This window comes from Asparagus officinalis, chromosome 6 (genome assembly GCF_001876935.1).
Source record: "Asparagus officinalis chromosome 6, Aspof.V1, whole genome shotgun sequence".
NCBI lineage: Eukaryota > Viridiplantae > Streptophyta > Magnoliopsida > Asparagales > Asparagaceae > Asparagus > Asparagus officinalis.
In genome coordinates, this window is record NC_033799.1 from 40,890,192 (window position 1) to 40,911,329 (window position 21,138).

The 21,138-nt window shown below is 36.6% G+C and overlaps 3 protein-coding genes across 7 annotated transcripts in view; all 3 read right to left on the reverse strand.

The window, feature by feature from the left end:
• LOC109844693 lies at positions 2,975-6,078 on the reverse strand. 3 transcript variants are annotated; one of them, XM_020413809.1, is made up of 6 exons: positions 6,055-6,074; positions 5,864-5,965; positions 5,643-5,772; positions 4,182-4,583; positions 3,553-3,846; positions 2,975-3,405 (listed from the first exon to the last, which is right to left on the reverse strand). In XM_020413809.1, exons 4-6 carry the CDS (start codon positions 4,197-4,199, stop codon positions 3,160-3,162), a joined length of 558 nt encoding a protein of 185 aa, XP_020269398.1. In that variant the 5' UTR covers positions 4,200-4,583; positions 5,643-5,772; positions 5,864-5,965; positions 6,055-6,074; the 3' UTR covers positions 2,975-3,159. The 3 variants fall into 3 exon arrangements, with proteins under 3 accessions (XP_020269398.1, XP_020269397.1, XP_020269399.1); XM_020413810.1 differs by lacking the exon at positions 2,975-3,405 and having other exon boundaries at positions 3,749-3,846; positions 4,182-4,403; positions 4,515-4,583; positions 6,055-6,078; XM_020413808.1 differs by lacking the exons at positions 4,182-4,583; positions 6,055-6,074.
• The window catches only part of LOC109844690, a 17,213-nt gene continuing 2,243 nt past the window's right edge, over positions 6,169-21,138 (reverse strand). The window contains exons 1-8 of one of the 3 annotated variants that reach the window (XM_020413806.1): positions 18,522-20,767; positions 15,303-15,952; positions 8,699-8,736; positions 8,508-8,629; positions 7,725-7,813; positions 6,738-6,833; positions 6,401-6,648; positions 6,169-6,306 (exon numbers count right to left, since the gene is read on the reverse strand). In XM_020413806.1, coding sequence (XP_020269395.1) covers positions 6,454-6,648; positions 6,738-6,833; positions 7,725-7,813; positions 8,508-8,629; positions 8,699-8,736; positions 15,303-15,950 — 1,188 coding nt within the window. In that variant the 5' untranslated portion in view covers positions 15,951-15,952; positions 18,522-20,767 and the 3' untranslated portion in view covers positions 6,169-6,306; positions 6,401-6,453. The other 2 variants (XM_020413804.1, XM_020413805.1) reach the window with 2 other exon arrangements.
• LOC109844692 lies at positions 10,604-14,030 on the reverse strand. The gene is made up of 3 exons (XM_020413807.1): positions 13,824-14,030; positions 11,371-13,754; positions 10,604-11,316 (listed from the first exon to the last, which is right to left on the reverse strand). The coding sequence occupies exons 2-3, from the start codon at positions 12,068-12,070 to the stop codon at positions 10,769-10,771; spliced, it is 1,248 nt and encodes a 415-aa protein (XP_020269396.1). The 5' UTR covers positions 12,071-13,754; positions 13,824-14,030; the 3' UTR covers positions 10,604-10,768.

The window sequence follows — 21,138 nt, forward strand, 5'->3', positions numbered from 1 at the left end:
TTTTAAATGATAAAACTAACAGAGAGATTTATATATACCAATAAGCTAATGCAATTCGAGGGACTAACATCAAAACATGAACATTTGAGGGACTAATATCACAATAGCTATGATTTAAGGGACAAATATCTAAAAACCCTGAACTAATGACATAGGGATCTCCAAACGTAAAACGTCACCAAAATCGTGAAGCAAGTGAGATCATTATTCATATTCGAAACAGTCACCTCGTCGAAGTGGTGAGGGCTTCTCTGGGGCAATTCGCAGCCACCAAGCTCTCGATCGCCGTGGGTTGCAACAAATGAGATAAGGCTTGAATCGAGTAACGTCATTGTTGGGACTTCCATGAAATTTTCGGTGCTAGTGAAGTTATTCAATAGAAATAATGGAATCCAATGGGTTGAGGTGTTCTGTTTGGAGCCCTTTTTTTTGGTGGCGGTGTGTTGCGGGGAATTGGAGGGATTCTGGGATAATTTCTTCATGGCCTTCGATAATTTATCAACTAGGTTCTCATTGGAGAAGTAGGATCTATGGTTTGTGGAGGGAGATGGTGATGAGGAGGGATTGGGGTTTATTATTATTTTTTTCTTTTCGAGGGGACGTTAGAATATAAGGATAGCATGTTGTTTAGCTGTTCGATGAAATGCACCAACAAGAATGTGCAGTTGACAGCAGCTTTTGATGATTTGCTGGCTAATTTATGCAAAGAAAGGGGTACAAACAGTATACGGACTTGACCCGGATGCTGAAAGCTTATACAAATTTTATACATGCATAACTCGAGGATTGACCCTAAACGTGTTTGCAAATAACTGTCCCCTCATCAATATTGTTATGTGAGAAAGAAAAGAAAGCAAAGGATGCATATGAGTTGCACGATGAACTGGTTGAGTGAGGCTTAGAAGCAGATGTATAGAGTTACGATAGGATGGATCCTCGCTCTTCATTGTAAACTCCATAAGACAAATAAAGTGCTTAACCTACTATGAAGGCTTCCTGATGAACATATGTATAATATGTTGATCAAGATGCTAGCTGGGTTGGGAGGATTGATCGTGCAGTGGTGTTATGTGGTGATAGTAAACAGGCATTCTTTGTAAATTCATTTCTCTTCTCTGATCAGGCTGTCCTTTAATAATAACTCCTGTTTGGTGCGACAATTACACAGAGCAGACACATGCATGCTTACTCTGCTCACTAGGATACATAAAATAGGGATACAAAACTAATTTCATGAAGATACTTTTCACCTCATAAATTGATGAAAACTTCTCCTATTTGAGAGTTACGATTCCATGATCAAAACAGTAAAAATACTTAGTAGAATACTCAAACAATTTCTTGTAGATGCATTTCACCTGATTTCCTACAGGTAGCGTCTGATACCTTCAAGTTTATTAGCACAATACTGTTTTCTTATTGACCCCTCTTGATCAACAATTTGCCAAAGAAAAAGACTCAATGTCAGGTTTTAGTTTAAGTAGAGCCAAGACAAGACAAAGACATATAACAGAAAAATTAGTTTTTAGTACTGAGAGATTCGGTGCCTGAGAACAAATATGAATGAAATGAATGCGCAAAACCATGCAGCCATATCTACTCTAATTGCTAGAAAAAGAAATTTGCACTCCTTGGGATACATAATGGAGCACCATTTGGTGTCTATAACGAAATAGAGTGTCGATGCAAGTGATTGCATTGCTAATGATGAATGTACAAACGCAACAATTTATCGTTCCATTACGACAAGTAGTTAGCAATAATAGAGCAAAAAAGAACAATTTTATTAGTTTATTAATGCATATGATTAAATATCTTATATATATATAGTCAAGATTAGACACAACTAGAAAATAGTCGAACCAACTCTTCGACAAGAATAATTAAATTATTTTGATGCAACCCTTGACAATAAAATATATATATCTGGATCTTTATTGCATGAATTAGAAAAAGGAGTAAGTTGACTTACGAGGTCTCCCACAGCAAGAAAGACCAGGTAGACACGATGTAATTGTGCGTTTTTTATCATCAGAACCATGTAAAAACAGAATATGGTTATGCTCCAAATAGCTCCAATAACGTTGCCAAAATCATAAACCTTTATAGAGAAAACAAATTAGTCAACTTAGTTACATATTCATAAGCCTTTATTATTCAATTGATACAAAACAATTGCAAAGAAGTATCTACAGAAGCCAACAAAACTTCAATGGAAATTATATATAAATTTATATTCTAGATTATATATAGTTATCTATTAGCTTAGAGCTTGATAATGATTAATAGTGAGAACTACATTTGCATACAAATTCTGATTCACATAGAATGCATTCTTTTATTGACCGAGCTCAAATGCACAGACTAATCGATTGTGACTCTCTTTAATTTATTTGCTACAAGCCAATTTGTTATGTTAGCATTTTTATCCTTATCATTAAAGGGGATATAGCCAGAGAACTCCATTTGGAGTTTTCGTCTTGTTTTGATTTTTTTCCCTGCCAGAGGATTGCATATTGTTTCTTTGCCTGACATCTTCCAAGACTTAGTAGAATCAAAAAGGATATCAATGTCTAATGATCATTATCAAAGAATATGAGAAATCATTTTTCCTACTGCTTGTTGGAGTTTGCTAATACTCTCTTCTATGATCACTTACGAATATGGTGCTCCTCAAACAAGCATATGCTTCCAAACTCAAAAATCTTACTTATAGTAGGTGAATTTTGTATAGGACAGATGTGATTGCTATGGTCCTCAAAAATCCAAACTCAAATATATTTGCCCAAACGGTTTGAACCGTTTGGGCATATATTTGCCCAAACGGTTTGGACCGTTTGGGCTGTTTATTTTTAACTTTTTTTAAAATTTTTGATTACTTTTTTTATCTACCTGTTTATTATATATACACATCTCACACAATAATTACTCATAATGAAATCAAAATGTACAAACACAAAAAAAAGTCTCAAAAGATGCTAAGTATCCAATGATTACTCAATAATTACTCAATATTCAATATTAGAGACAAAACATATACATACGCAATGATTACTTAATATATCACAATGAAAAGCATCTAATATTATATACGTGTCTCTAACATCAAAAATGTCTCAAATGTCCAAAATAAAATTAGAAGTAGCCTAATCAATCCAGTCAAGGAACAGAAGAAATTCCTCGAAGAATGTCCTCCTGTGACAAACCGGAACGCCTCAAGTCTGCAAATATCCTAACAAGATTCTCTTGTGATAAACCTTGAGCACTGGAAGTAGAAGTGTTAATAGCTGAAGCAGGACGAGCAGAATGTCGTATATCGGCAGCGTGCTGAGGAATTAGACCAGGCTGAGTAAATGATGGTGGATCATTAGGAGTGGGAGCAGGACAAGTACCCGAAGAATTAACCTATAAAGTAATAGCAATGTATGAGTATATACGCGACTAAGTATTAAATCTATGTGTGTGTTTATGTGTATAAGTATTAGATGTATGTATATTTGTGTATGCTAGTCTACATGTGTATGCGAGTGTGTATATTATTTGCATATGTACCATATTGTTATTAATCCAATGCATCTGAGACCTAAGCTCCTCCTTGAGACTGTCCATCTCAGCTACCCAAGCTCTAAGATCAGCAACCTCGCGACGTAGCTCCTGATTAGAAGTGCTGATTTCTGGTATAGAGGAGGCCCTCAAATAAGACCGAGTGACACCAATGCCCAAACCTCTTTCATAACCACCGTGATGCCCTCCGTGCAAGGAATCTAACATCTGGGTGAAGGAAAGTGCATCGTCCTTTGGGGTTGAACCGACCCCTGATGAGGTTGCCTTCTCGATGACCCGCTCCTACACGATACAAAGTATTCAAATATAAGTCAACAAGACATGAAAGCATATATAAGACAATGATTGTTCTCAACAGACATGATAGCATATATAAGACAAATTAAAAGTAATAGTAATACATTATAAGAAGTTGAAAAATTAATCATTATATAAATCATACACAATGATTGTTCTCAACAGACATGATAGCATATATAAGACAAATTAAAAGTAATAATAATACATTATAAGCAGTTGAAAAATTAATCAACAACTACAGAAAAAGAGGAATGCATTAAGTTAGTTCATGAAGGCAAGGTTAGTGAATGAGGAAGAATCAATCGCCTCGAGCGCACCCGGTGATTACACTGCATCCCCTAGTGTAAGGGTTCGCCTTTGGAAGAGCATGGCAGTTGTAGTAAGGCTTCCCAAGCCTATTAGAGGGCACATTGTCCCTCCTTAGAGCTTCATAGCTTATGTACCTCTTCTTTCCACCGCCAGGTCCGCCACCAACAGCCGTCGCCGCCCAAAGAATTTTCTTGCTGCTCATCTCTAAGCATTCTCCAACATTTTCTCCGCTGCAGACATCAGCAGAAACCTGCAGCTCAGCATCAAACTGAAAGTTGGAGCTGCAGCTGCTGAGATCAATACTGAAGGTGAAGAAAAAGAGGAGAATGGCAATAGAGAACCTCATGATCTTCCTCTCCCCCTTATCTATTCTTGGGTTTAAGTTTTTTGAAGGGAAAACTGCTTTAGATCTAAAACATACACCCATTGAACGCATGATCAATGAAGGGAAAATAACATGCCTGCACTAAATAGTATCAGATACACATTATCGAAATTTTGGTATTACGCAAAACACATTAAGATGGAGATTCAAATCGTATCAGATACAATTTTAAAATGGATTCAGAAAAGGTACCACGACTGCACTAAATAGTTCGGATTTTAATAGTTAAATTGATACTAGGCCTGCAAACACAAAGTTCTCAAGCCCTTCTTCAGAGGAAGAATGATTGCTATTGAGAGTCAATAGTTAATGAGCTCTGTGCTGGTCAATACTCTGTACCAGCCACCCTGCGTGTGTAATCGTGCATCTTATTCAGTCCAAGCAACTACACCCATATTTGAAGGATTATTTGCATTTTTTTTACCCTGAAGTTGTGCAACATTTTTTTAAGAAACTTTCATACACCAAAATTTCAGTGTCGCTTCACTTTAATACCTTTCGCTTCACTCTTACTTTTTTTTTTTAAATGTATTCATGTACTTAAACACGCGACTCATTTACGACAACCATAACCTCATGAAGAAAAATAAATTCTCTACGCCTCATTTCTTTCTTCTCATTTTATTTAGTCCAAACCAATTCTTATCAAAGCCCAAGTAGAATGAGGTGAAGAAATTGAGGTAGATGGGATACATTTCTCCAAAATGTATCACGTGTTAAGCACGTGATACATTTTAAGCCTAGCAACAAGTGAAGCAATACTGAGGATATTAAAGTTAATGACAGTGACACTTTCTTTCAGCTGGTATCAAAGTGTCAAGGGGGAAAAAGAGATGTCAAAGCTAAAAAGCGTTGTGCCAATAGTCTCATCAGCAGTTTATACAGAAAACAATACAATAGGATGCATAAATACTCAAGGTTTAAGGTACTCCTGCTATCACTGCTATCAGAATCCTGCTATCACTGCCAGGAAAATAACATGCCTAAATGTTTAAAAGTTTAGGTTGGTAAGTTGTGCCAATAATTTTTGAATGACAAGATACAGTATACTAATGCTTTATATATAACAAAATAGAACACTTACGCAATACTCATTAGTGCTATTGTCCGGGTATGTATACTCTCTGGTGATCTTATCTACTGATGACGAGTGGGTACCCAAATATAGTTTCAACATTGTAGGTGTGTCACCATCCTCAATGATTTTGACATTTCTACAATTCACCAAAAATATGTTGTATAATCGATCAAAACATTAAGAATTATATCATTTGAATTTTAATTAGCTGTAAGAATCAAATTTACCAATTGTTCCATAGCCCGGCACATATTCCTCGAGCCACCTGTATAGGTTGCTCTACCATGCAAATTTGACGCCCGATTCTGCGCATTACGTCTTGCCTCCTCCTGCATGTTATTATAATATTTAGATTTGTAATCAAACAAAGGCAAAATTAATTACCAACTAAACAATTGATTTAGTTTAAACTATAGACCTTCTTGTCCTCTGCATCATAATATGCACACAAATTAGTCCACGAGTCTCTATCAATCCAAGAAAACGCCGGAGTAAGCCAGAGAGCCTCCCTCTCTGCTTCGGGAGTATTTTTCCACACCTCAAAACACTCATGTTTTACCTGACACCTATTATAGCGAACCCTCTCCTGTAGCTGAGACTTCATTCCTCGATAAATAATATGATGGGAGAGAGGCTGATTAGGATCCACAGGGAGAAACTCATAATCCTTCTGCAAATTCAATAAACAAATCACATGGTTAAAATATTAAGTACCAAATGATAACAAATTAATCAGATAAATCAAAATACAAATATAATTATACCTGGCATCTTATAAAGAACTCGTCAAATGACCTATTATGTTCATCACCCCATTCTAAATGGAGAGGATATTTGCAGTACACACGACTCTCCGTCCCCACATACTTTCCCCATTTCTCAGCATAATCACCAATGGGGCGACCCCTATTATTGAGGAACAGAGGCCATACCTTCTCACCTTTTTCAGCATCGGGCTTAAGCTTATGGGAAGTATTGGGGCCTCGAGTGGGAACAGAGGATCGCGATTGCACTGTATGTGATGAGACAAATAAGATATTAGATCATATAAAGAATAATAAATAATATAAATTCAAAGTGGATATATATACAAATTGCTACCTCCATCGCCTTGTCGCTCCGCATGTTTCCGAGAACGACTAGGACGAAGATTAAAAGAGTGTTTTGGAACACATGTCGGTGCAGATGTAGATGCAGCTAAACAATAAAAATGATTCATGTAAGTACAAATATCCAGTTCAGAATGCACATTAATCACCAAAAGAACAGCTTGCACATGGAGGACAATCTGAACTAATTCACTGTTATTTGTACTTTATTAAAAGAACTCTTAATTAAAATTTAACATGTAGATAAATCTATTTGAGCAACAATTCCTTTACTTCTAATCTGAAATTTTTTGAAGCTGCCGAAAATGCTGAACTGCTGGTACATTTACGGATTGAAGTGGGTAACTTCTGAAACCTGAAGGGGCTATACATTTATAGCTAGAAGGCTCTGCCTGCAAGTCTCAAACTAGCTGGAAACGAAGTCTTTGTTAATTGGTTAAACAAATTAATCCCAAAGATAATGCAACTTGCTGCATTCCTCAACACGGAAAAATTGCATAAAGAATGACTTACGACTTCTGAAGGTCTTTACCATTATTAGATGAAAGTTCCCAGAACCCTACCGTTTTTCTTTCTTTAATTTCTTTTTAATTTTATTTTATTTGCGTTTTTGGAAAAACGACTAGTACTCCTGAACTACTAATAATAATATATAATAACAACCCTCAGGTTCTGTGGTTTTTTCTTTAATGGATCACAATAAGAACTGAGATTTAATTGCCATACAATTTCACAAGTATCCTCTAATATATACGTCACGTTATAGGAATTTTGTAAAGTAGCTAGGGAGAAAATTGTTTTGGTATCCATCATGTTACACAAAATTTCAAGCAATGCCTACTTACCATACACACCGGTCACAGCTCGTAGACCGAATGTTAAACAAATGATTCGAATGTACAATACAAAAGCGAAAGATATAAAGAAAGATAGAAGCATCTGAATTACATCCAAGATTGAGTGTAGAAGAGATACTAACCTGATGATTGTCCAGAAGGTATGGAATGCGAAAGGGGGTCGTCTGTAAATCATTTAGGTCTGTAGGCGTTTGTCGATTTGCATCTACATCTGTGTAAGAGATGAACTGCAAGTAAAATATCTTTCCTCAAAGGACATAATCGATCAGGGAAATGTTTCCAAGGTTAGCTTCTTATTTCATCATTTATTAAAGGGAAAAAATCGATTAAGACTTTCCTCGTCAATAAAATTAACATGGATGACTAGACTAGCAAAAGACTAAAAACGGACAGTATGAGTTGAGAACTAGCGATAAATCAACATGTAACTAGGGGCTGGTTACAGATGTTATTTTACCCGATGCATGAGATGCGAATCCAATCGAACACGAAATAAATTAAAACGGGTCACATAGTTCAATTAATTAGAATCAGTGTCCCAGATGTAGCTGACCATACAGCATAAAATAGTTTGCCTCCATGGCTAAATCCAAACCTGTAAATAGAAACCAACTACAACGCATACAAATTTGACATAAAGGTGCTAGATTGCCAAATTTGCAAAGGAGTAGATATAGGCTCTGGTTGGTAGTAGTTCGGTAGAAACCATGGGAATTAATGTAGAACTCCAGGCACTTGAGCCAACACACAAGTCGCAGGAAAGAACAACACGCAGCAACACAACAGAACACAAAATAAAAAGAAATATGTAAGGGATAATGAAAATACAAAATAAAAAGAAATATGTAAGGGATAATGATTTGATGTCATGTTAAAACAGAATCAAAATAAAAGTAAATAGTTACCTCTGACTGGAGTAAACTCTCCAATGCTAGGTACAGATGTAGCAACATGAGTAGATTCAAGATCTCTCCTACGCTCTCTCACTTGACGATGTAGGTCCCCGCGCTGTATAATTCTACGTGATCTGCTAAGATCTCTCCTACGCTCTCTCACTTGACGATGTAGGTCCCCGCGCTGTATAATTCTACGTGATCTGCTCCGTGATGGGTTTCCAGACATCTTCGTCAAGCCCTAGAAAAATTTTACAATTCATATAAGATATAAGCGAATAGACATATTTATAAATTTGAAGATATAAATTTTAAACAACATAAATTTTTATAATGGTTACCTTTTTTGCTTTACAGAAGTGTTAGGTTCTACAGAACAAGGAAATAGATAGAACTATGAGATGACAAGCATAGAATCACACAATGAATCCAAACTAATTAATACTTAAACTCTACTGTTACAATTTGAAACTATTATAACGCAACCAAAGAGAATAAGGGATAAAATTAAAGCAATTCATAACTCTTTTGACAATCACACATCCAAAGCACATCATATAGTAATTCATTCCTCAATTCAAAATAAATTTTTATAATGGTTACCTTTTTCGCTTTACAGAAGTGTTAGGTTCTACAGATTCCCTGTAAGTTGTAGGAATATCTACAAGTATTTCACTATTCAAATCATTCCTAACCCACGAAACTTTATCAAACTCAGGAGATTTATCTTGACATACAACTCCTCCCTGCTCAAACTCTTCGTCATCATTGATCTCTACAACCTCTGAATCTACGAATTGTGGGACGTCGTAAGTATCTCTGGGCCTCCATCGACATACAACACTCCACCCCGAATGGCTCAAGCACTTCGAGTAGTATACTTGAAATGCTTGTTCTGGAAATATAAATGGATCGTCCTCAAAGGAAAACCGTGTCGTGTTTACACTCGTCAATCCATATTCATCTATCCAAGACCCGTAATTGTCTCTCTACTTACCCGTTCCAGTCTTCATATCATACCAAACACACTGGAAGACATAAATGCATCCTGCTCGTCCGGGATAGTTGATACCAAGTATGTTATCAAGGTATCCATAGTATGTCTCACCATTAGTGCCTAGGGTTGCAATTCCGCTATTTTGGGTGGTTCGAGATTCTTCTATAGACTTGATTTCAAACTTGTAACCGCCAACACCGAATCCTTTATAGTATTTAACTTCAGCATCTGGAAACGTAGCCAAATATCCAAGTTCCTTATCTAATATTGGTTCTATACCCGGTAATCGGCTCTGACAAAAAGGTTAATATGGAAATTACATAAAGATGTTAGATTAAATAATAGAATGAGTCAAAAATGAGATAATAGAAAACTTACATAATGTTTAAACCAATTGCAAAAATTGTCCTGATGATGTGTTTCAACACGTGCCTCATTCTAATTACTATGCATTGCACGTATTTCATCTTTGTGTAATCTAATGTCAAAATGAGTAGTTAATGTGAGAAGTATATTATGTCATATAAACATATATAATTATGCGAAATAGACATACTCTCTAATTTCTCCAAGGCATTCGAGATTGAGAAGGATAAAGTGATGAATCTTGTTGATAAACGCGGACGTCATTCTATTGTAATCCGGCTTTTTAGATGGTCCGTCATGGATCATAACAGGTCTGTTGAGTTTTGTCTCAATGTCTTCATCCAGATAACGAGAACAAAAAGTGGTTACCTCCTCTAGCAGATAACCTTCCATAATAGAACCCTCTGGTCGATTTCTATTACGAATATAATTCTTCAGAGTGAGAAGGTACCTACAAAAGCTTACACTAAATCACCGCATCCAAGCTATAAAATAAAAATATATTGATTACGTTAACTGAAAAACTAAAGGTACCTTTCAATGGGGTACATCCATCGATATTGTACCGGTCCGGCAAGCCTAGCCTCGGTTGCAAGATGAACAGTCAGGTGTATAATGATATCAAAGAATGAAGGTGGAAAAATTCGCTCAAGCTTGCACAAAATTAAGGGAATTTCAGCCTCTAGCTTCTTCAACTTATCATCCTCAATGTTTTTAGCGCATAATTCCTGGAAGAATCTGTAAAAATCGTTGATCACTAAACCGACTGATTTAGGGAGAGAAGTCCTAAGAGAGAGAGGAAGAAGATGCTCCATAACAATATGGTGATCATGACTCTTCAACCCTTTGATCTTGCCTTTACTAATCTTTATCTTCTTACTAAATGATCCTGAAAACCCCGTACGAACCTTCAACTCATGTAACACCTGGAGAAACTTTTTCTTCTCATCTGGTGACATGTGATACACGGCATTAGGGAGTACAAATTGGTCAGGATTTCCTGCCTTCGGTATAGGATGTAACTCTTTTCTAATATTCCATGCCTGGAGATCCCTTCGAGCTTTGAGGTTATCTTTTGATTTTCCATCTTTACAGAGAAGTTAAGTATGTGCTCAGATACTCCCTTCTTAATGTGCATGACGTCTAGATTGTGCCGCACTTTATTTGTCTTCCAGTATGGTAGTTCAAAGAAGATACTTTTCTTGTTCCATCCCTGTGGTGTTTCTTGCCTTCCCTTAACTTTTCTGAAAGTCACATTGTTTTTACCATTCCACTGAGCAAGTATATCCTCTCCGGATAATGGGTCTGGACGTGGACGATTCTCTTTAGTACCATCAAAGTGGATGATGTCATCTCTGTACGGATGATTTTCATCCAACATACGCCGATGGCTGCAATAACAAGTCTTATTGCTAAAGGGTAGTCTTCTCGATGTTGTCTGGAGATGACAGTAAGGACATGCATTGCTAAAGGGTAGTCTTCTCGATGTTGTCTGGAGATGACAGTAAGGACATGCAGTGTAACCATGTACAGACCAACCAGATAGCATTCCATACGCAGGAAAATCATTGATTGTCCACATTAAGGCTGCACGCATGGTGAAGTTTGTCCCCGTGTCCGCATCGTATGTCTCCACACCATCGATGAATAAAAACTTTAACTCTTCGATAAGAGGTCGAAGATAGACGTCAATATTGTTTCCCGGTGACTTTGGACCATCAATAAGAAGAGGCATCATGAAATATGATTGGTCCATAGTTAACCACGGTGAGAGGTTATAAACCATCATCACAACTGGCCATGTGCTGTGGGGATTGTCCTTAAAGCTGAAGGGGCAAAAGTCATCACTAGCCAATCCCAGCCTGATATTGCGAGGTTCCTGACTAAATGTTGAGTGTCTACTGTCAAAATCCTTCCATGTAGGCGTATCTCTAGGATGACTCATTCGTCCATTTTCACTTGGACGTGCACGGTGATGCCAAGTCATCGCCACTGCTGTCTTCTTACACTTGAATAGCCTCTGCAGCCTCTGTGTAATGGGAAAGTATCGTACTATCTTGATAGGTATATCCTTCTTCTGACCATGTACTTTCTTATATCTAGCCTCTCCGTAAGTAGGACACTCCGTCTTATCTGAATTTTCTTTCCAATAAAGTATACAATCATTGGGACATGCATGTATCATCTCACACTTCAGACCCAGATTAGACATTATCTTTTAAGCTTCGTACCAGCTCTCAGGCACATGGTTCCCCAGAGGCATAGAATCTTTAAGAAACTTGAGGAGCATCGTAAATGACTTGTTGCTCCATTTATTTAGACATTTAATCTAAAATAGATGGACAAACCATGACAACGTGGAGTGTTTTGCATTCTCATAAATGGGCCTCCTAGCATCATTCATGTATTTATCATAATTATCTTCATGATGTCCTCCTTTGAAAGGAGGATCTTCAGCACGGTTAGTGTTACCAAGAGCTACCTCAACCATTTCCTCCATTTCCTCATCGAGAAACAAGTTATCTTCTTCTTGTTCTTCTTCATCTGCATTAATGAGACCTTCAATTTCTCCATGATATACCCAAGTTTTGTAATCGCTAACAAAACCATTCTTCACAATGTGAAGTTCTACTTCTTCCTCCAGTTGATGCAACCTATTCGCGCATAATTTACATGGACAAATGAGTCTCCCATGCCGAACCATATCGTGTCTACGAACAAAGTCCATGAACGCACTAACTCCATTAACAAAAATATAACGCATGCGTTCTGCACGACCCACATACATCCAATCCTTATCACTGATGTAGTTACGGGCCATGCTAACCTAAATAAAATGATTTATCAGTAACGACTCCTAACAACTTAACGGAACAAAACATGAGGTACATGGAGAGAAAAACAAAGCAAAAGACTAGCCTAAAAATAATTCAAGAAATAAAAACCTGATTAAATTCCCGCATATGCAATATAAAGAATCGCGTAGAACGTTTAACAATTAACATTTTAGTGCATATAAAGAAAGGTTTGAAGTTATAATAGATGTGATGTAATCGTTCTATAGTCTTACACCAAATGAAACAGCAAACGTAAAGGAATGTGTAAACACAACAAGGAGAAGCAAAGGCCAAAAAACAGGATAATTGCTTATGGAAAAAAGCAATTAGGAGTCTATATGCTTAGTTAGAACTCCATGTGTCTATCTGCGATTTAACTCTTTTCTCCTTCTCTTTAATTTCCTTTCTCTTTTTTACTTTTCATGAATTTTGCCTCTGGATCTATTTTATTAAATTTTAAGATGGGGCAAAGGGAACTATATCCACTGAATTGGCAACATCTCAGATAAAATTATAACATTCTCTTCTACATTGATTTTCTAAAATTGGATAATATAAGAAAAAGAGTAGGGAAACGACTCCTAAATTTGCAAAAGTTTTTTCTCAAAAAATATTAAACCCAATATTAAAGAACATTAATAAATTAGCAAATCGATTATTATGGTTTGAAAATCCTCCAATTTGACCTTCTTAATTATAGTCTAACAAGTTGTATATAACTGCTTTTTCTTTCTTGCAATTAAACAAAAAAAAACAAACATTAAAAGAGAGAAAAATGAGAAAGAGAAAACAGGAAAAAAGTATCTCATCAACAGAGGGATCAAGAGGAGATCCGTATCCTACTGTAAATGTCATCAGTGAATTAGAAAATGGCCTGCTAAAGAACTCGTCACATGGGTAGAATCAGGTCATCAAGATATAATTCTCCCCAAAAAAAATTTTTTTTTGTGTAAACTCCTAACTCATCTAAATTTCACTAGCACTCAACTTAAGTAAGTAACAAAATATTGAGGTAAACAAATAAATCTAAATAAAATCAAAGATCCAATGAGCAGAAACCTGAGATCTCTTGATCACTGTTGCCTACAAATAAATCTAAATAAAATCAAAGATCCAATGAGCAGAAACCTGAGATCTCTTGATCACTGTTGCCTTCAAAGATCTAAGAACAGAGGGAGCGGACGTGTCCCTTTAATAACCGCTTATTCAGGCGGAAGAGGCAAAGGCGGAGGATGGCTCGTCGGCGGCGAAGGTGGAGGATGGCTCGTCGGCGGCGAAGGTGGAGGCGCGGGCGATGATGAGGGATTTGAGGGGATGGAGAGGATGATGATGGTGAAGAGGTCTCATATGGTTCTTTCCAAACTCCAACATCTGGATATGGTTCTTTCCAAAATCCTATGTCAGGTATGATGCCTCCTCCTTATGCTTGTGGACCATGGATGCAATTTTTAAATGGTACACCAATGCCACAAATGAGATCACAAAGTTCACCCATGAGTGGAACGCCAAGATCATTATCATTTGAAATCCCCTCATCGGAAGCTAGTGGCGGGTCTAAGAGGGTAGCTCGTGAACAAGATGAGGAAGTTTCGTCACCTTCAAAAAAACTTAATCAAACTGTGAAAGTGAAGAAAGCTGGAAACATCATGTGGGATGATGAGCTTGATGATTTCCTCATTCCTTTCTTGGCCAATGAAGCTAGGAATGGTGGAAAGTGTGACAAGAGTATGCGGTCTAGGGCATTCAATAATGCGGCTAAAGCATGTACTGAAAAATTCCATCAGTTATTTACCAAGGACAATGTGGGAAACCACTATAGAACTCTTCGGAATCGTTATCTAGACATGCGAAAATGTCATGAAATCAGTGGCGCCGGTTGGGATGAAGAAACAAAAACAATAACACTTGATCCAAGTGTTTATAGCACATGGGCAAGGGTAATAATTTCTTAATTTTCTGCTTTTAGAATTGTGTATTAGTGTCTAAATCCATTGCACTTCTCTAAATATGCCGCATCAATCAAAGGCTATATAAGTTTTTTATGGTTTCGAAATCAGGTCCAAGAGAAAGTTAATGTCTTAACTAGAGGATTCGAAATCAGTATTATGTGTATCTGCTGCAGATACACAGCAGATACACACAACATGTGTATTTGCAGCAGATACACACAAGTGTATCTGCAGCAGATACACTTGTGTGTATCTGTAGCAGATACACTTTTGTGTATCTGCTGCAGATACACAGCAGATCTATGTATCTGTAGCAGATACACTCTGCTGCAGATACACAGCAGATCTGTATCTACTGCAGATACACAGAAGATCTGTGTATCTACAGCAGATACAGATCTGCTATGTATCTGCAGCAGATACACTTGTGTGTATCTGCTGTAGATACACATGTTGTGTGTATCTGCTGTGTATCTGGAGCAGATACACACAATACTGATTTCGAATCCTCTAGTTAAGACATTAACTTCCTCTTGGACCTGATTTCGAAACATTAAAAACTTATATAACCTTTGATTGATGCTGCATATTTAGAGAAGTGCAATGGATTTAGACACTAATACACAATTCTAAAAGCAGAAAATTAAGAAATTATTACCCTTGCCCATGTGCTATAAACACTTGGATCAAGTGTTATTGTTTTTGTTTCTTCATCCCAACCGGCGCCACTGATTTCATGACATTTTCGCATGTCTAGATAACGATTCTTCCCACATTTTCGCATACTCTTGTCACACTTTCCACCATTCCTAGCTTCATTGGCCAAGAAAGGAATGAGGAAATCATCAAGCTCATCATCCCACATGATGTTTCCAGCTTTCTTCACTTTCACAGTTTGATTAAGTTTTTTTGAAGGTGACGAAACTTCCTCATCTTGTTCACGAGCTACCCTCTTAGACCCGCCACTAGCTTCCGATGAGGGGATTTCAAATGATAATGATCTTGGCGTTCCACTCATGGGTGAACTTTGTGATCTCATTTGTGGCATTGGTGTACCATTTAAAAATTGCATCCATGGTCCACAAGCATAAGGAGGAGGCATCATACCTGACATAGGATTTTGGAAAGAACCATATCCAGATGTTGGAGTTTGGAAAGAACCATATGAGAATGGAATTTGGAGCATTCTTCCTGTAGGGCTATTATCATGAAGTGCTGCATTTGAATTTCTACTCTCTTGACTCTCTTGACTATCTCTATTTTGAGAATAAAATTTCGGACGAAATGAGCCATTTTGATTCTCCATCCCTGCTTGCAAAAACATTGTCAAAAGAAAAAACAATTATCATCAAGTATTACAAATTGCAAAAATATATATATCTTTTAAAACGATCAAATCCTACAAATCACAAGTTTAAAATTCTACATAAAGCAACACTACATACCACATTGCATACATGTTGAAATGTTCAAATCCTACAAATCATAACAAAGTTTAAATTCCATAACATAGCACATTACAAACATTACATATAAATCTCAAAAAGGTGTTTCATACATGACTCCTTTACGATGTCGATTACAATATTCAATCCACATTTCATATGCAATTTGATCTCGCCGTGACTTCCACTCTTCCCGCATATCAAGTTGTTCCCGTTGAGTCATTTGTTGTGTAAAATCAATAATGGATGCATCTTCATTCACGATATCTCCATCCTCCTCATTTACATGCATAAACTCATTCAAGAACTTATCGTTCGGATCAATAATAGCAATATAATTATGTAAAATAATACATGCAATTACGATGTTTACTTGACTTGGGAAAGGATGATGAGGTTTGGCAGAAAGAATCTTGAATCGATTTTTAAAGATTCCAAATGTGCATTCTATCTTACTACGAAGTGATGAATGCCGAAGATTGAATAACTCTCGACGATTGTTAGGAACTCTTCAACTATGTTCTTTCAAGTGATATCGTACACCACGATAAGGAGCAATGAATCTCGGCGTGGTTGGGTATCCAGCATCACACAAATAATATTTCACTACAATATTGATGAAGTGCATTATTATATTACATATAACCTACTAATATATTGACTAATTTATCATCTTAATTGAATTTTTGTTTATGTCTTACCTTCGTAGACTCTTAAACCATTTGGTGGGGGCAAGGATAGTGCATCCTTAAGAATTGTGAACTCATTTGCAGCTCCCTCCCAACCAGCCATCACATATGTGAATCGTTTATTTGGTGTTACTGCAGCCAAAACATTTTGTGTGATCCCTTTGCGTCCTCTAAATTTAGGAGCATCTTTAGTTGGTACTGTTGCATCTATGTGTGTTCCATCTATTAGACCAATACAATCCTGAATAAAAAAAATCTTTCAAGATCCTAATTAGTATCAATTCAATAGAATAGCTATAATTGTTTATAATTAATATACGTAACTTACCTTGAAAAATGGAAACCATTGACTAGATTCTATAATTTCTGCCGGGGTTTCATTTGGGGCTTGTTTCATGAACCTATCCCGAAGAGAAAAAATAGCTCCTAGAACTTTATTGAAATACCTGCTAATAGTCTCCCCAAAACGTATGAAGTCAATTCTGCAAGCCCTATTCTTGGACTTGTGTCCCATTATGTAGAGAAATGTAGCCAACTGTTCTTCTATAGGAACATGGATTGTGTCCTTCAATAAGCCCCCATCTCTCATCATTTGAGCTAAGTTCATAAAAGGTCCAATACGCATCCTGAGATAGTCTTGACAACTCGATGTACTACCATTTAATATCTGACGCATATGAGAATGTCTGTCTAAGTCTCTTACATACGAAGGATGACGAGGGATGTTACGTCTTTTAAGTGGACGATGTTGATATCGGCGTATGAATACCATTAGCATAACTAGTACAGTAGCAACAGCAGCTGAATTGTTCATCCTACGTACAACTTCATTTCTGTCCATCTTTTTTATATATTGTAAGAAAGTAATTAGTTTTTGAAAGTAAGAAAGTAAAAGTAATAAATTGTAGCCTAAGAAAGTTATATACATTCAAGCTTTTGAGTAAATATAACATGATTCCTGAGAAATAGTGCATGAAAAGAATAGTGCTTGAAAATTCCATACAACAAAATGTTAGAACAATATATACTTGAGATTATTTAGAGCCTCAAAACTACGATTTATCGTTTATTTAGTTTATGTTGGGTAATTTAGTACAGTGTTAGGCTTTTCACAAGATTGAATTGATGCTTCAATTCAAGACAAGGACCCATGGAATTCATGTTACACAAAGCCACTAAATCCTGCACCGATATTTCATCTTCTAATGCTAGGAACCAACAACTTGAATTAGATATCAACAAAGAAAATCTCCAACTATTCCCACCAAACTATACCTACCACTTTGCAACAACATGGCTTCATTGCCAAACTTAACCGTAGAATTAAAGATTTCTCTCTTCCTTGATCTAGATGCCAAAATTTCTTCATAAAACCAACAAACTAATATTGGTCCATTTAGGGAAATTTCAACACCGAAACATTCTTTGAACTTGCAGCATTTTTTTTGTTTCCACATGTTCAACCTTCACAAAATTCCAAACACCCTCATCAATAGAAGCCTGCTACATGGTTAGCCAAAATTACCCATAAAATTCTAGAAAATTATAGCTAACTTCAGGTTTTTGACACTGAACCATCCGAAAGCACAGCCACAAATTAGCCGATCATTAACAAAGTTCAAACTTCGAAAGCTAGAGCCCTCTTTAACAACAATCAGTGTGAAAGCTAGAACTCTCTTTTACAACAATTAAAGAAATTTGAAAGGGAACTTGAAATAATAGAGAAAGGCAAAATTTTTATACCTCGACCAAATCCTTTCCTCGAGCAGATCTACCCTCAAGCAAACGATGGAGTCGCCGGTGTTTTCGTCTCCGACTTGAAGCGAAGCAAACGACGGAGACGGAGGCGCCGATTTTTCTTCTTTTCCGACTCTTGAGGGGCAGCCAGGAGAAGAGGGGCAAGTGTCCAAAAAAATGAAAACTTGAGGCGCAGCCAGGAGCGAAGGAGAAAGGGTGAAAAAAAAATGAAAGCTGAGAGAGAGGAGGTAACCCTAGGCGCTGTTGGTTTTTTTAGTATTTTTGGTAATCTGTAGCAAAACCACATCTGGTCAAGGAGGTTTTTGATCAACTCTTGGTTGGTAATTATGGGCTCTCTTTTGTTCCTTTGTTTGAGAGAGATTGTATAGAGATTATCAAGATGTGTTAGGGATTAAGTGATTGAACGATCTCCATATTCTGTTCCTTACAATTTAGTAAAGCTATTTTCTTCCTTCGCCTGTGGGCGTAGGCTACAAGCCGAACCACGTATATCCATATGTTTTTATTTTCCCAATATTTTTCATGCTTTCATGTGATTAATATATCAGTCTATTCCTGGGCTTTGTCATATCACCTCCCTAGTTGAAATCTTGTTAAAATGGGGGAAGTACTCTATTTAATTTAACTTTTTTGGTGATGTTCTAGTTAAACTCTGCTCATCGTACCCACTGAGCTCCCCATATCCTATTAATAAATACCCTAATGTAAACCCATTTTTCACTTTATCTTCTCCAGTGATTCTCCAATGTCTTCTAATGGGAATATATTCGATGTAAATTTGGGATTATAGCTAAAAAAAGTCTTTCGAGAAGACAGTGGAGAAGATGAAGTGCAAATTAGATTTTATTAAACAGATTTGGGAAGCTTAATGGGTATGTCAGTTAAATTGGTTAATGAGCTTGGACTTGTATGAAAGGAGTATAACAAACAAATCACCAAAAAAATTAAAGTATATAAAAATTCCTCAATTTCAATCAAATTTTTACTACAGTGAGCTTATTTCAACATCCTAATTGGATTTATGGGACTTGAGATCAATTTTAAGGATTTGGTTGGGGGGGCAAATATCAAATATTAAAGATTTTAAGGGGCTTAAGCTCAATTTTAATGAGGGGTCTAATATCAAAATGTTGAAGATTTGGGGGCTAATATCATAATAACCCTTTTTTGGCTAATATCGTAATAACCCTTTTTTTGAGGAATTCTTGCAATTATTACTAGACTTGGTAGCATGATATTATACCGTTTTGACAAAAATGGAAAACTGAGGATGCAACATTTTATACTTTGAGTTCCATGAGTTGATTGTTTACTCTCAACATTAGTTTTGGTTAAAAGGAAAATGAGTCATAAGGGCCGCAGGCATGCGAGGTGGCCTGCATTTTACTATTTTTAGGGTAAAGGTAGTGGTACTTATTTAATTATTGGGAAAATTGCTTGTATAGAGCAAAAACTAAAATGTTATGCATCCAAACCCTTTAGAAAAAGTCAAGAGTCTTAAAACCAACAAGACCTAAAGATATGTTCATTTATCCTCTTCAAACAACTTTCCAACTCACATTTATTTTCTTCTTCCTTTCTCACCCATCCCTTTCCACGTATTCTCTTTCTCCACCTTTCATTCTTTTCATCTTCTCTCACCCAAAATAAATGGAACTATATTAAACCGAAAGTCTTTTTGGGTGTCCCATTGTTATCGTCAACACCATTCTCATCAACACCACTACCACCTTCTTCTCGCCACCAGCACATTGAGCTGAATATTTCTTTGGACATGGCAAAAAAAGAATCCTTAATAATTTTTTATATACTTTTCCTTATAGATATGTGTTTTTATAGGGCAAGAGTTATTGGGATCAGAGTATTTAATGGTTTGAAGAAGAAAATTGAATTTATTTCTCTTTATTTAAAATTTAGGATCCGACATGCAAGATAAGAACATGAATCTTAAGCTAGAATAAGCTCCCAAATAAGGATCTAAAATGCAAGACAACAGCACCAATCTGACACTAATTCGAAAAACACCATTTCACACTAGCAGAAAATTTGTCTATTGCAAATAGAAATATAACATAAGTAGGATTATACTTAAAAATGAACTTCATTTTAGTAGTCAAATGAAAATAAATGTGCATAGTTATGCTCGAGAACATGTACCTACATATATATTAGTAAAAGGAACGGAAAGAAATCCTTGTTCATGGGTGCATCGTCAAACACAGTCTCAAAATAACAAATTTAGTAAAAGGAACGGAAAGAAATCCTTGTTCATGGGTGCATCGTCAAACACAGTCTCAAAATAACAAATGACATGTATTAAGTTAATACTATGCTCGTCAAACACAGTCTCAAAATAACAAATGACATGTATTAAGTTAATACTATGCTCATTACGCCAGTAAAAGAAATAGAATCCATCCAGGGACTTGGTTCGCCTTTTAAGAGAACATAAAGAGATCTTTTAATTACCTTCTTTCCGGGCCCTACTTTCAGAGCGTATTAAACATAAAAGCAAGCAATAAGTCGGATGTGCTGGCGACGCGGAGGCGGCAGCAGGACTTGGAGGTGGCAACGACTCGGAGGCAACGGCGGCAGGACTCGA

Excerpts from the sequence above, each read along its gene's own strand:
- LOC109844693 (XM_020413808.1), bottom strand. The coding sequence starts at position 5,735 with ATGTTGAAACTATATTTGGGTACCCACTCGTCATCAGTAGATAAGATC. Across the intron at positions 3,847-5,642 it reads ATAGCACTAATGAGTATTGC|GAGCGGGTCATCGAGAAGGC; the intron begins GTAAGTGTTCTA and ends TGTATCGTGTAG. Across the intron at positions 3,406-3,552 it reads ATTGGATTAATAACAATATG|GTTAATTCTTCGGGTACTTG; the intron begins GTACATATGCAA and ends ATTACTTTATAG.
- LOC109844692 (XM_020413807.1), bottom strand. The coding sequence starts at position 12,070 with ATGTCTAATCTGGGTCTGAAGTGTGAGATGATACATGCATGTCCCAAT. Across the intron at positions 11,317-11,370 it reads TGTACATGGTTACACTGCAT|GTCCTTACTGTCATCTCCAG; the intron begins GTCCTTACTGTC and ends TTAGCAATGCAT.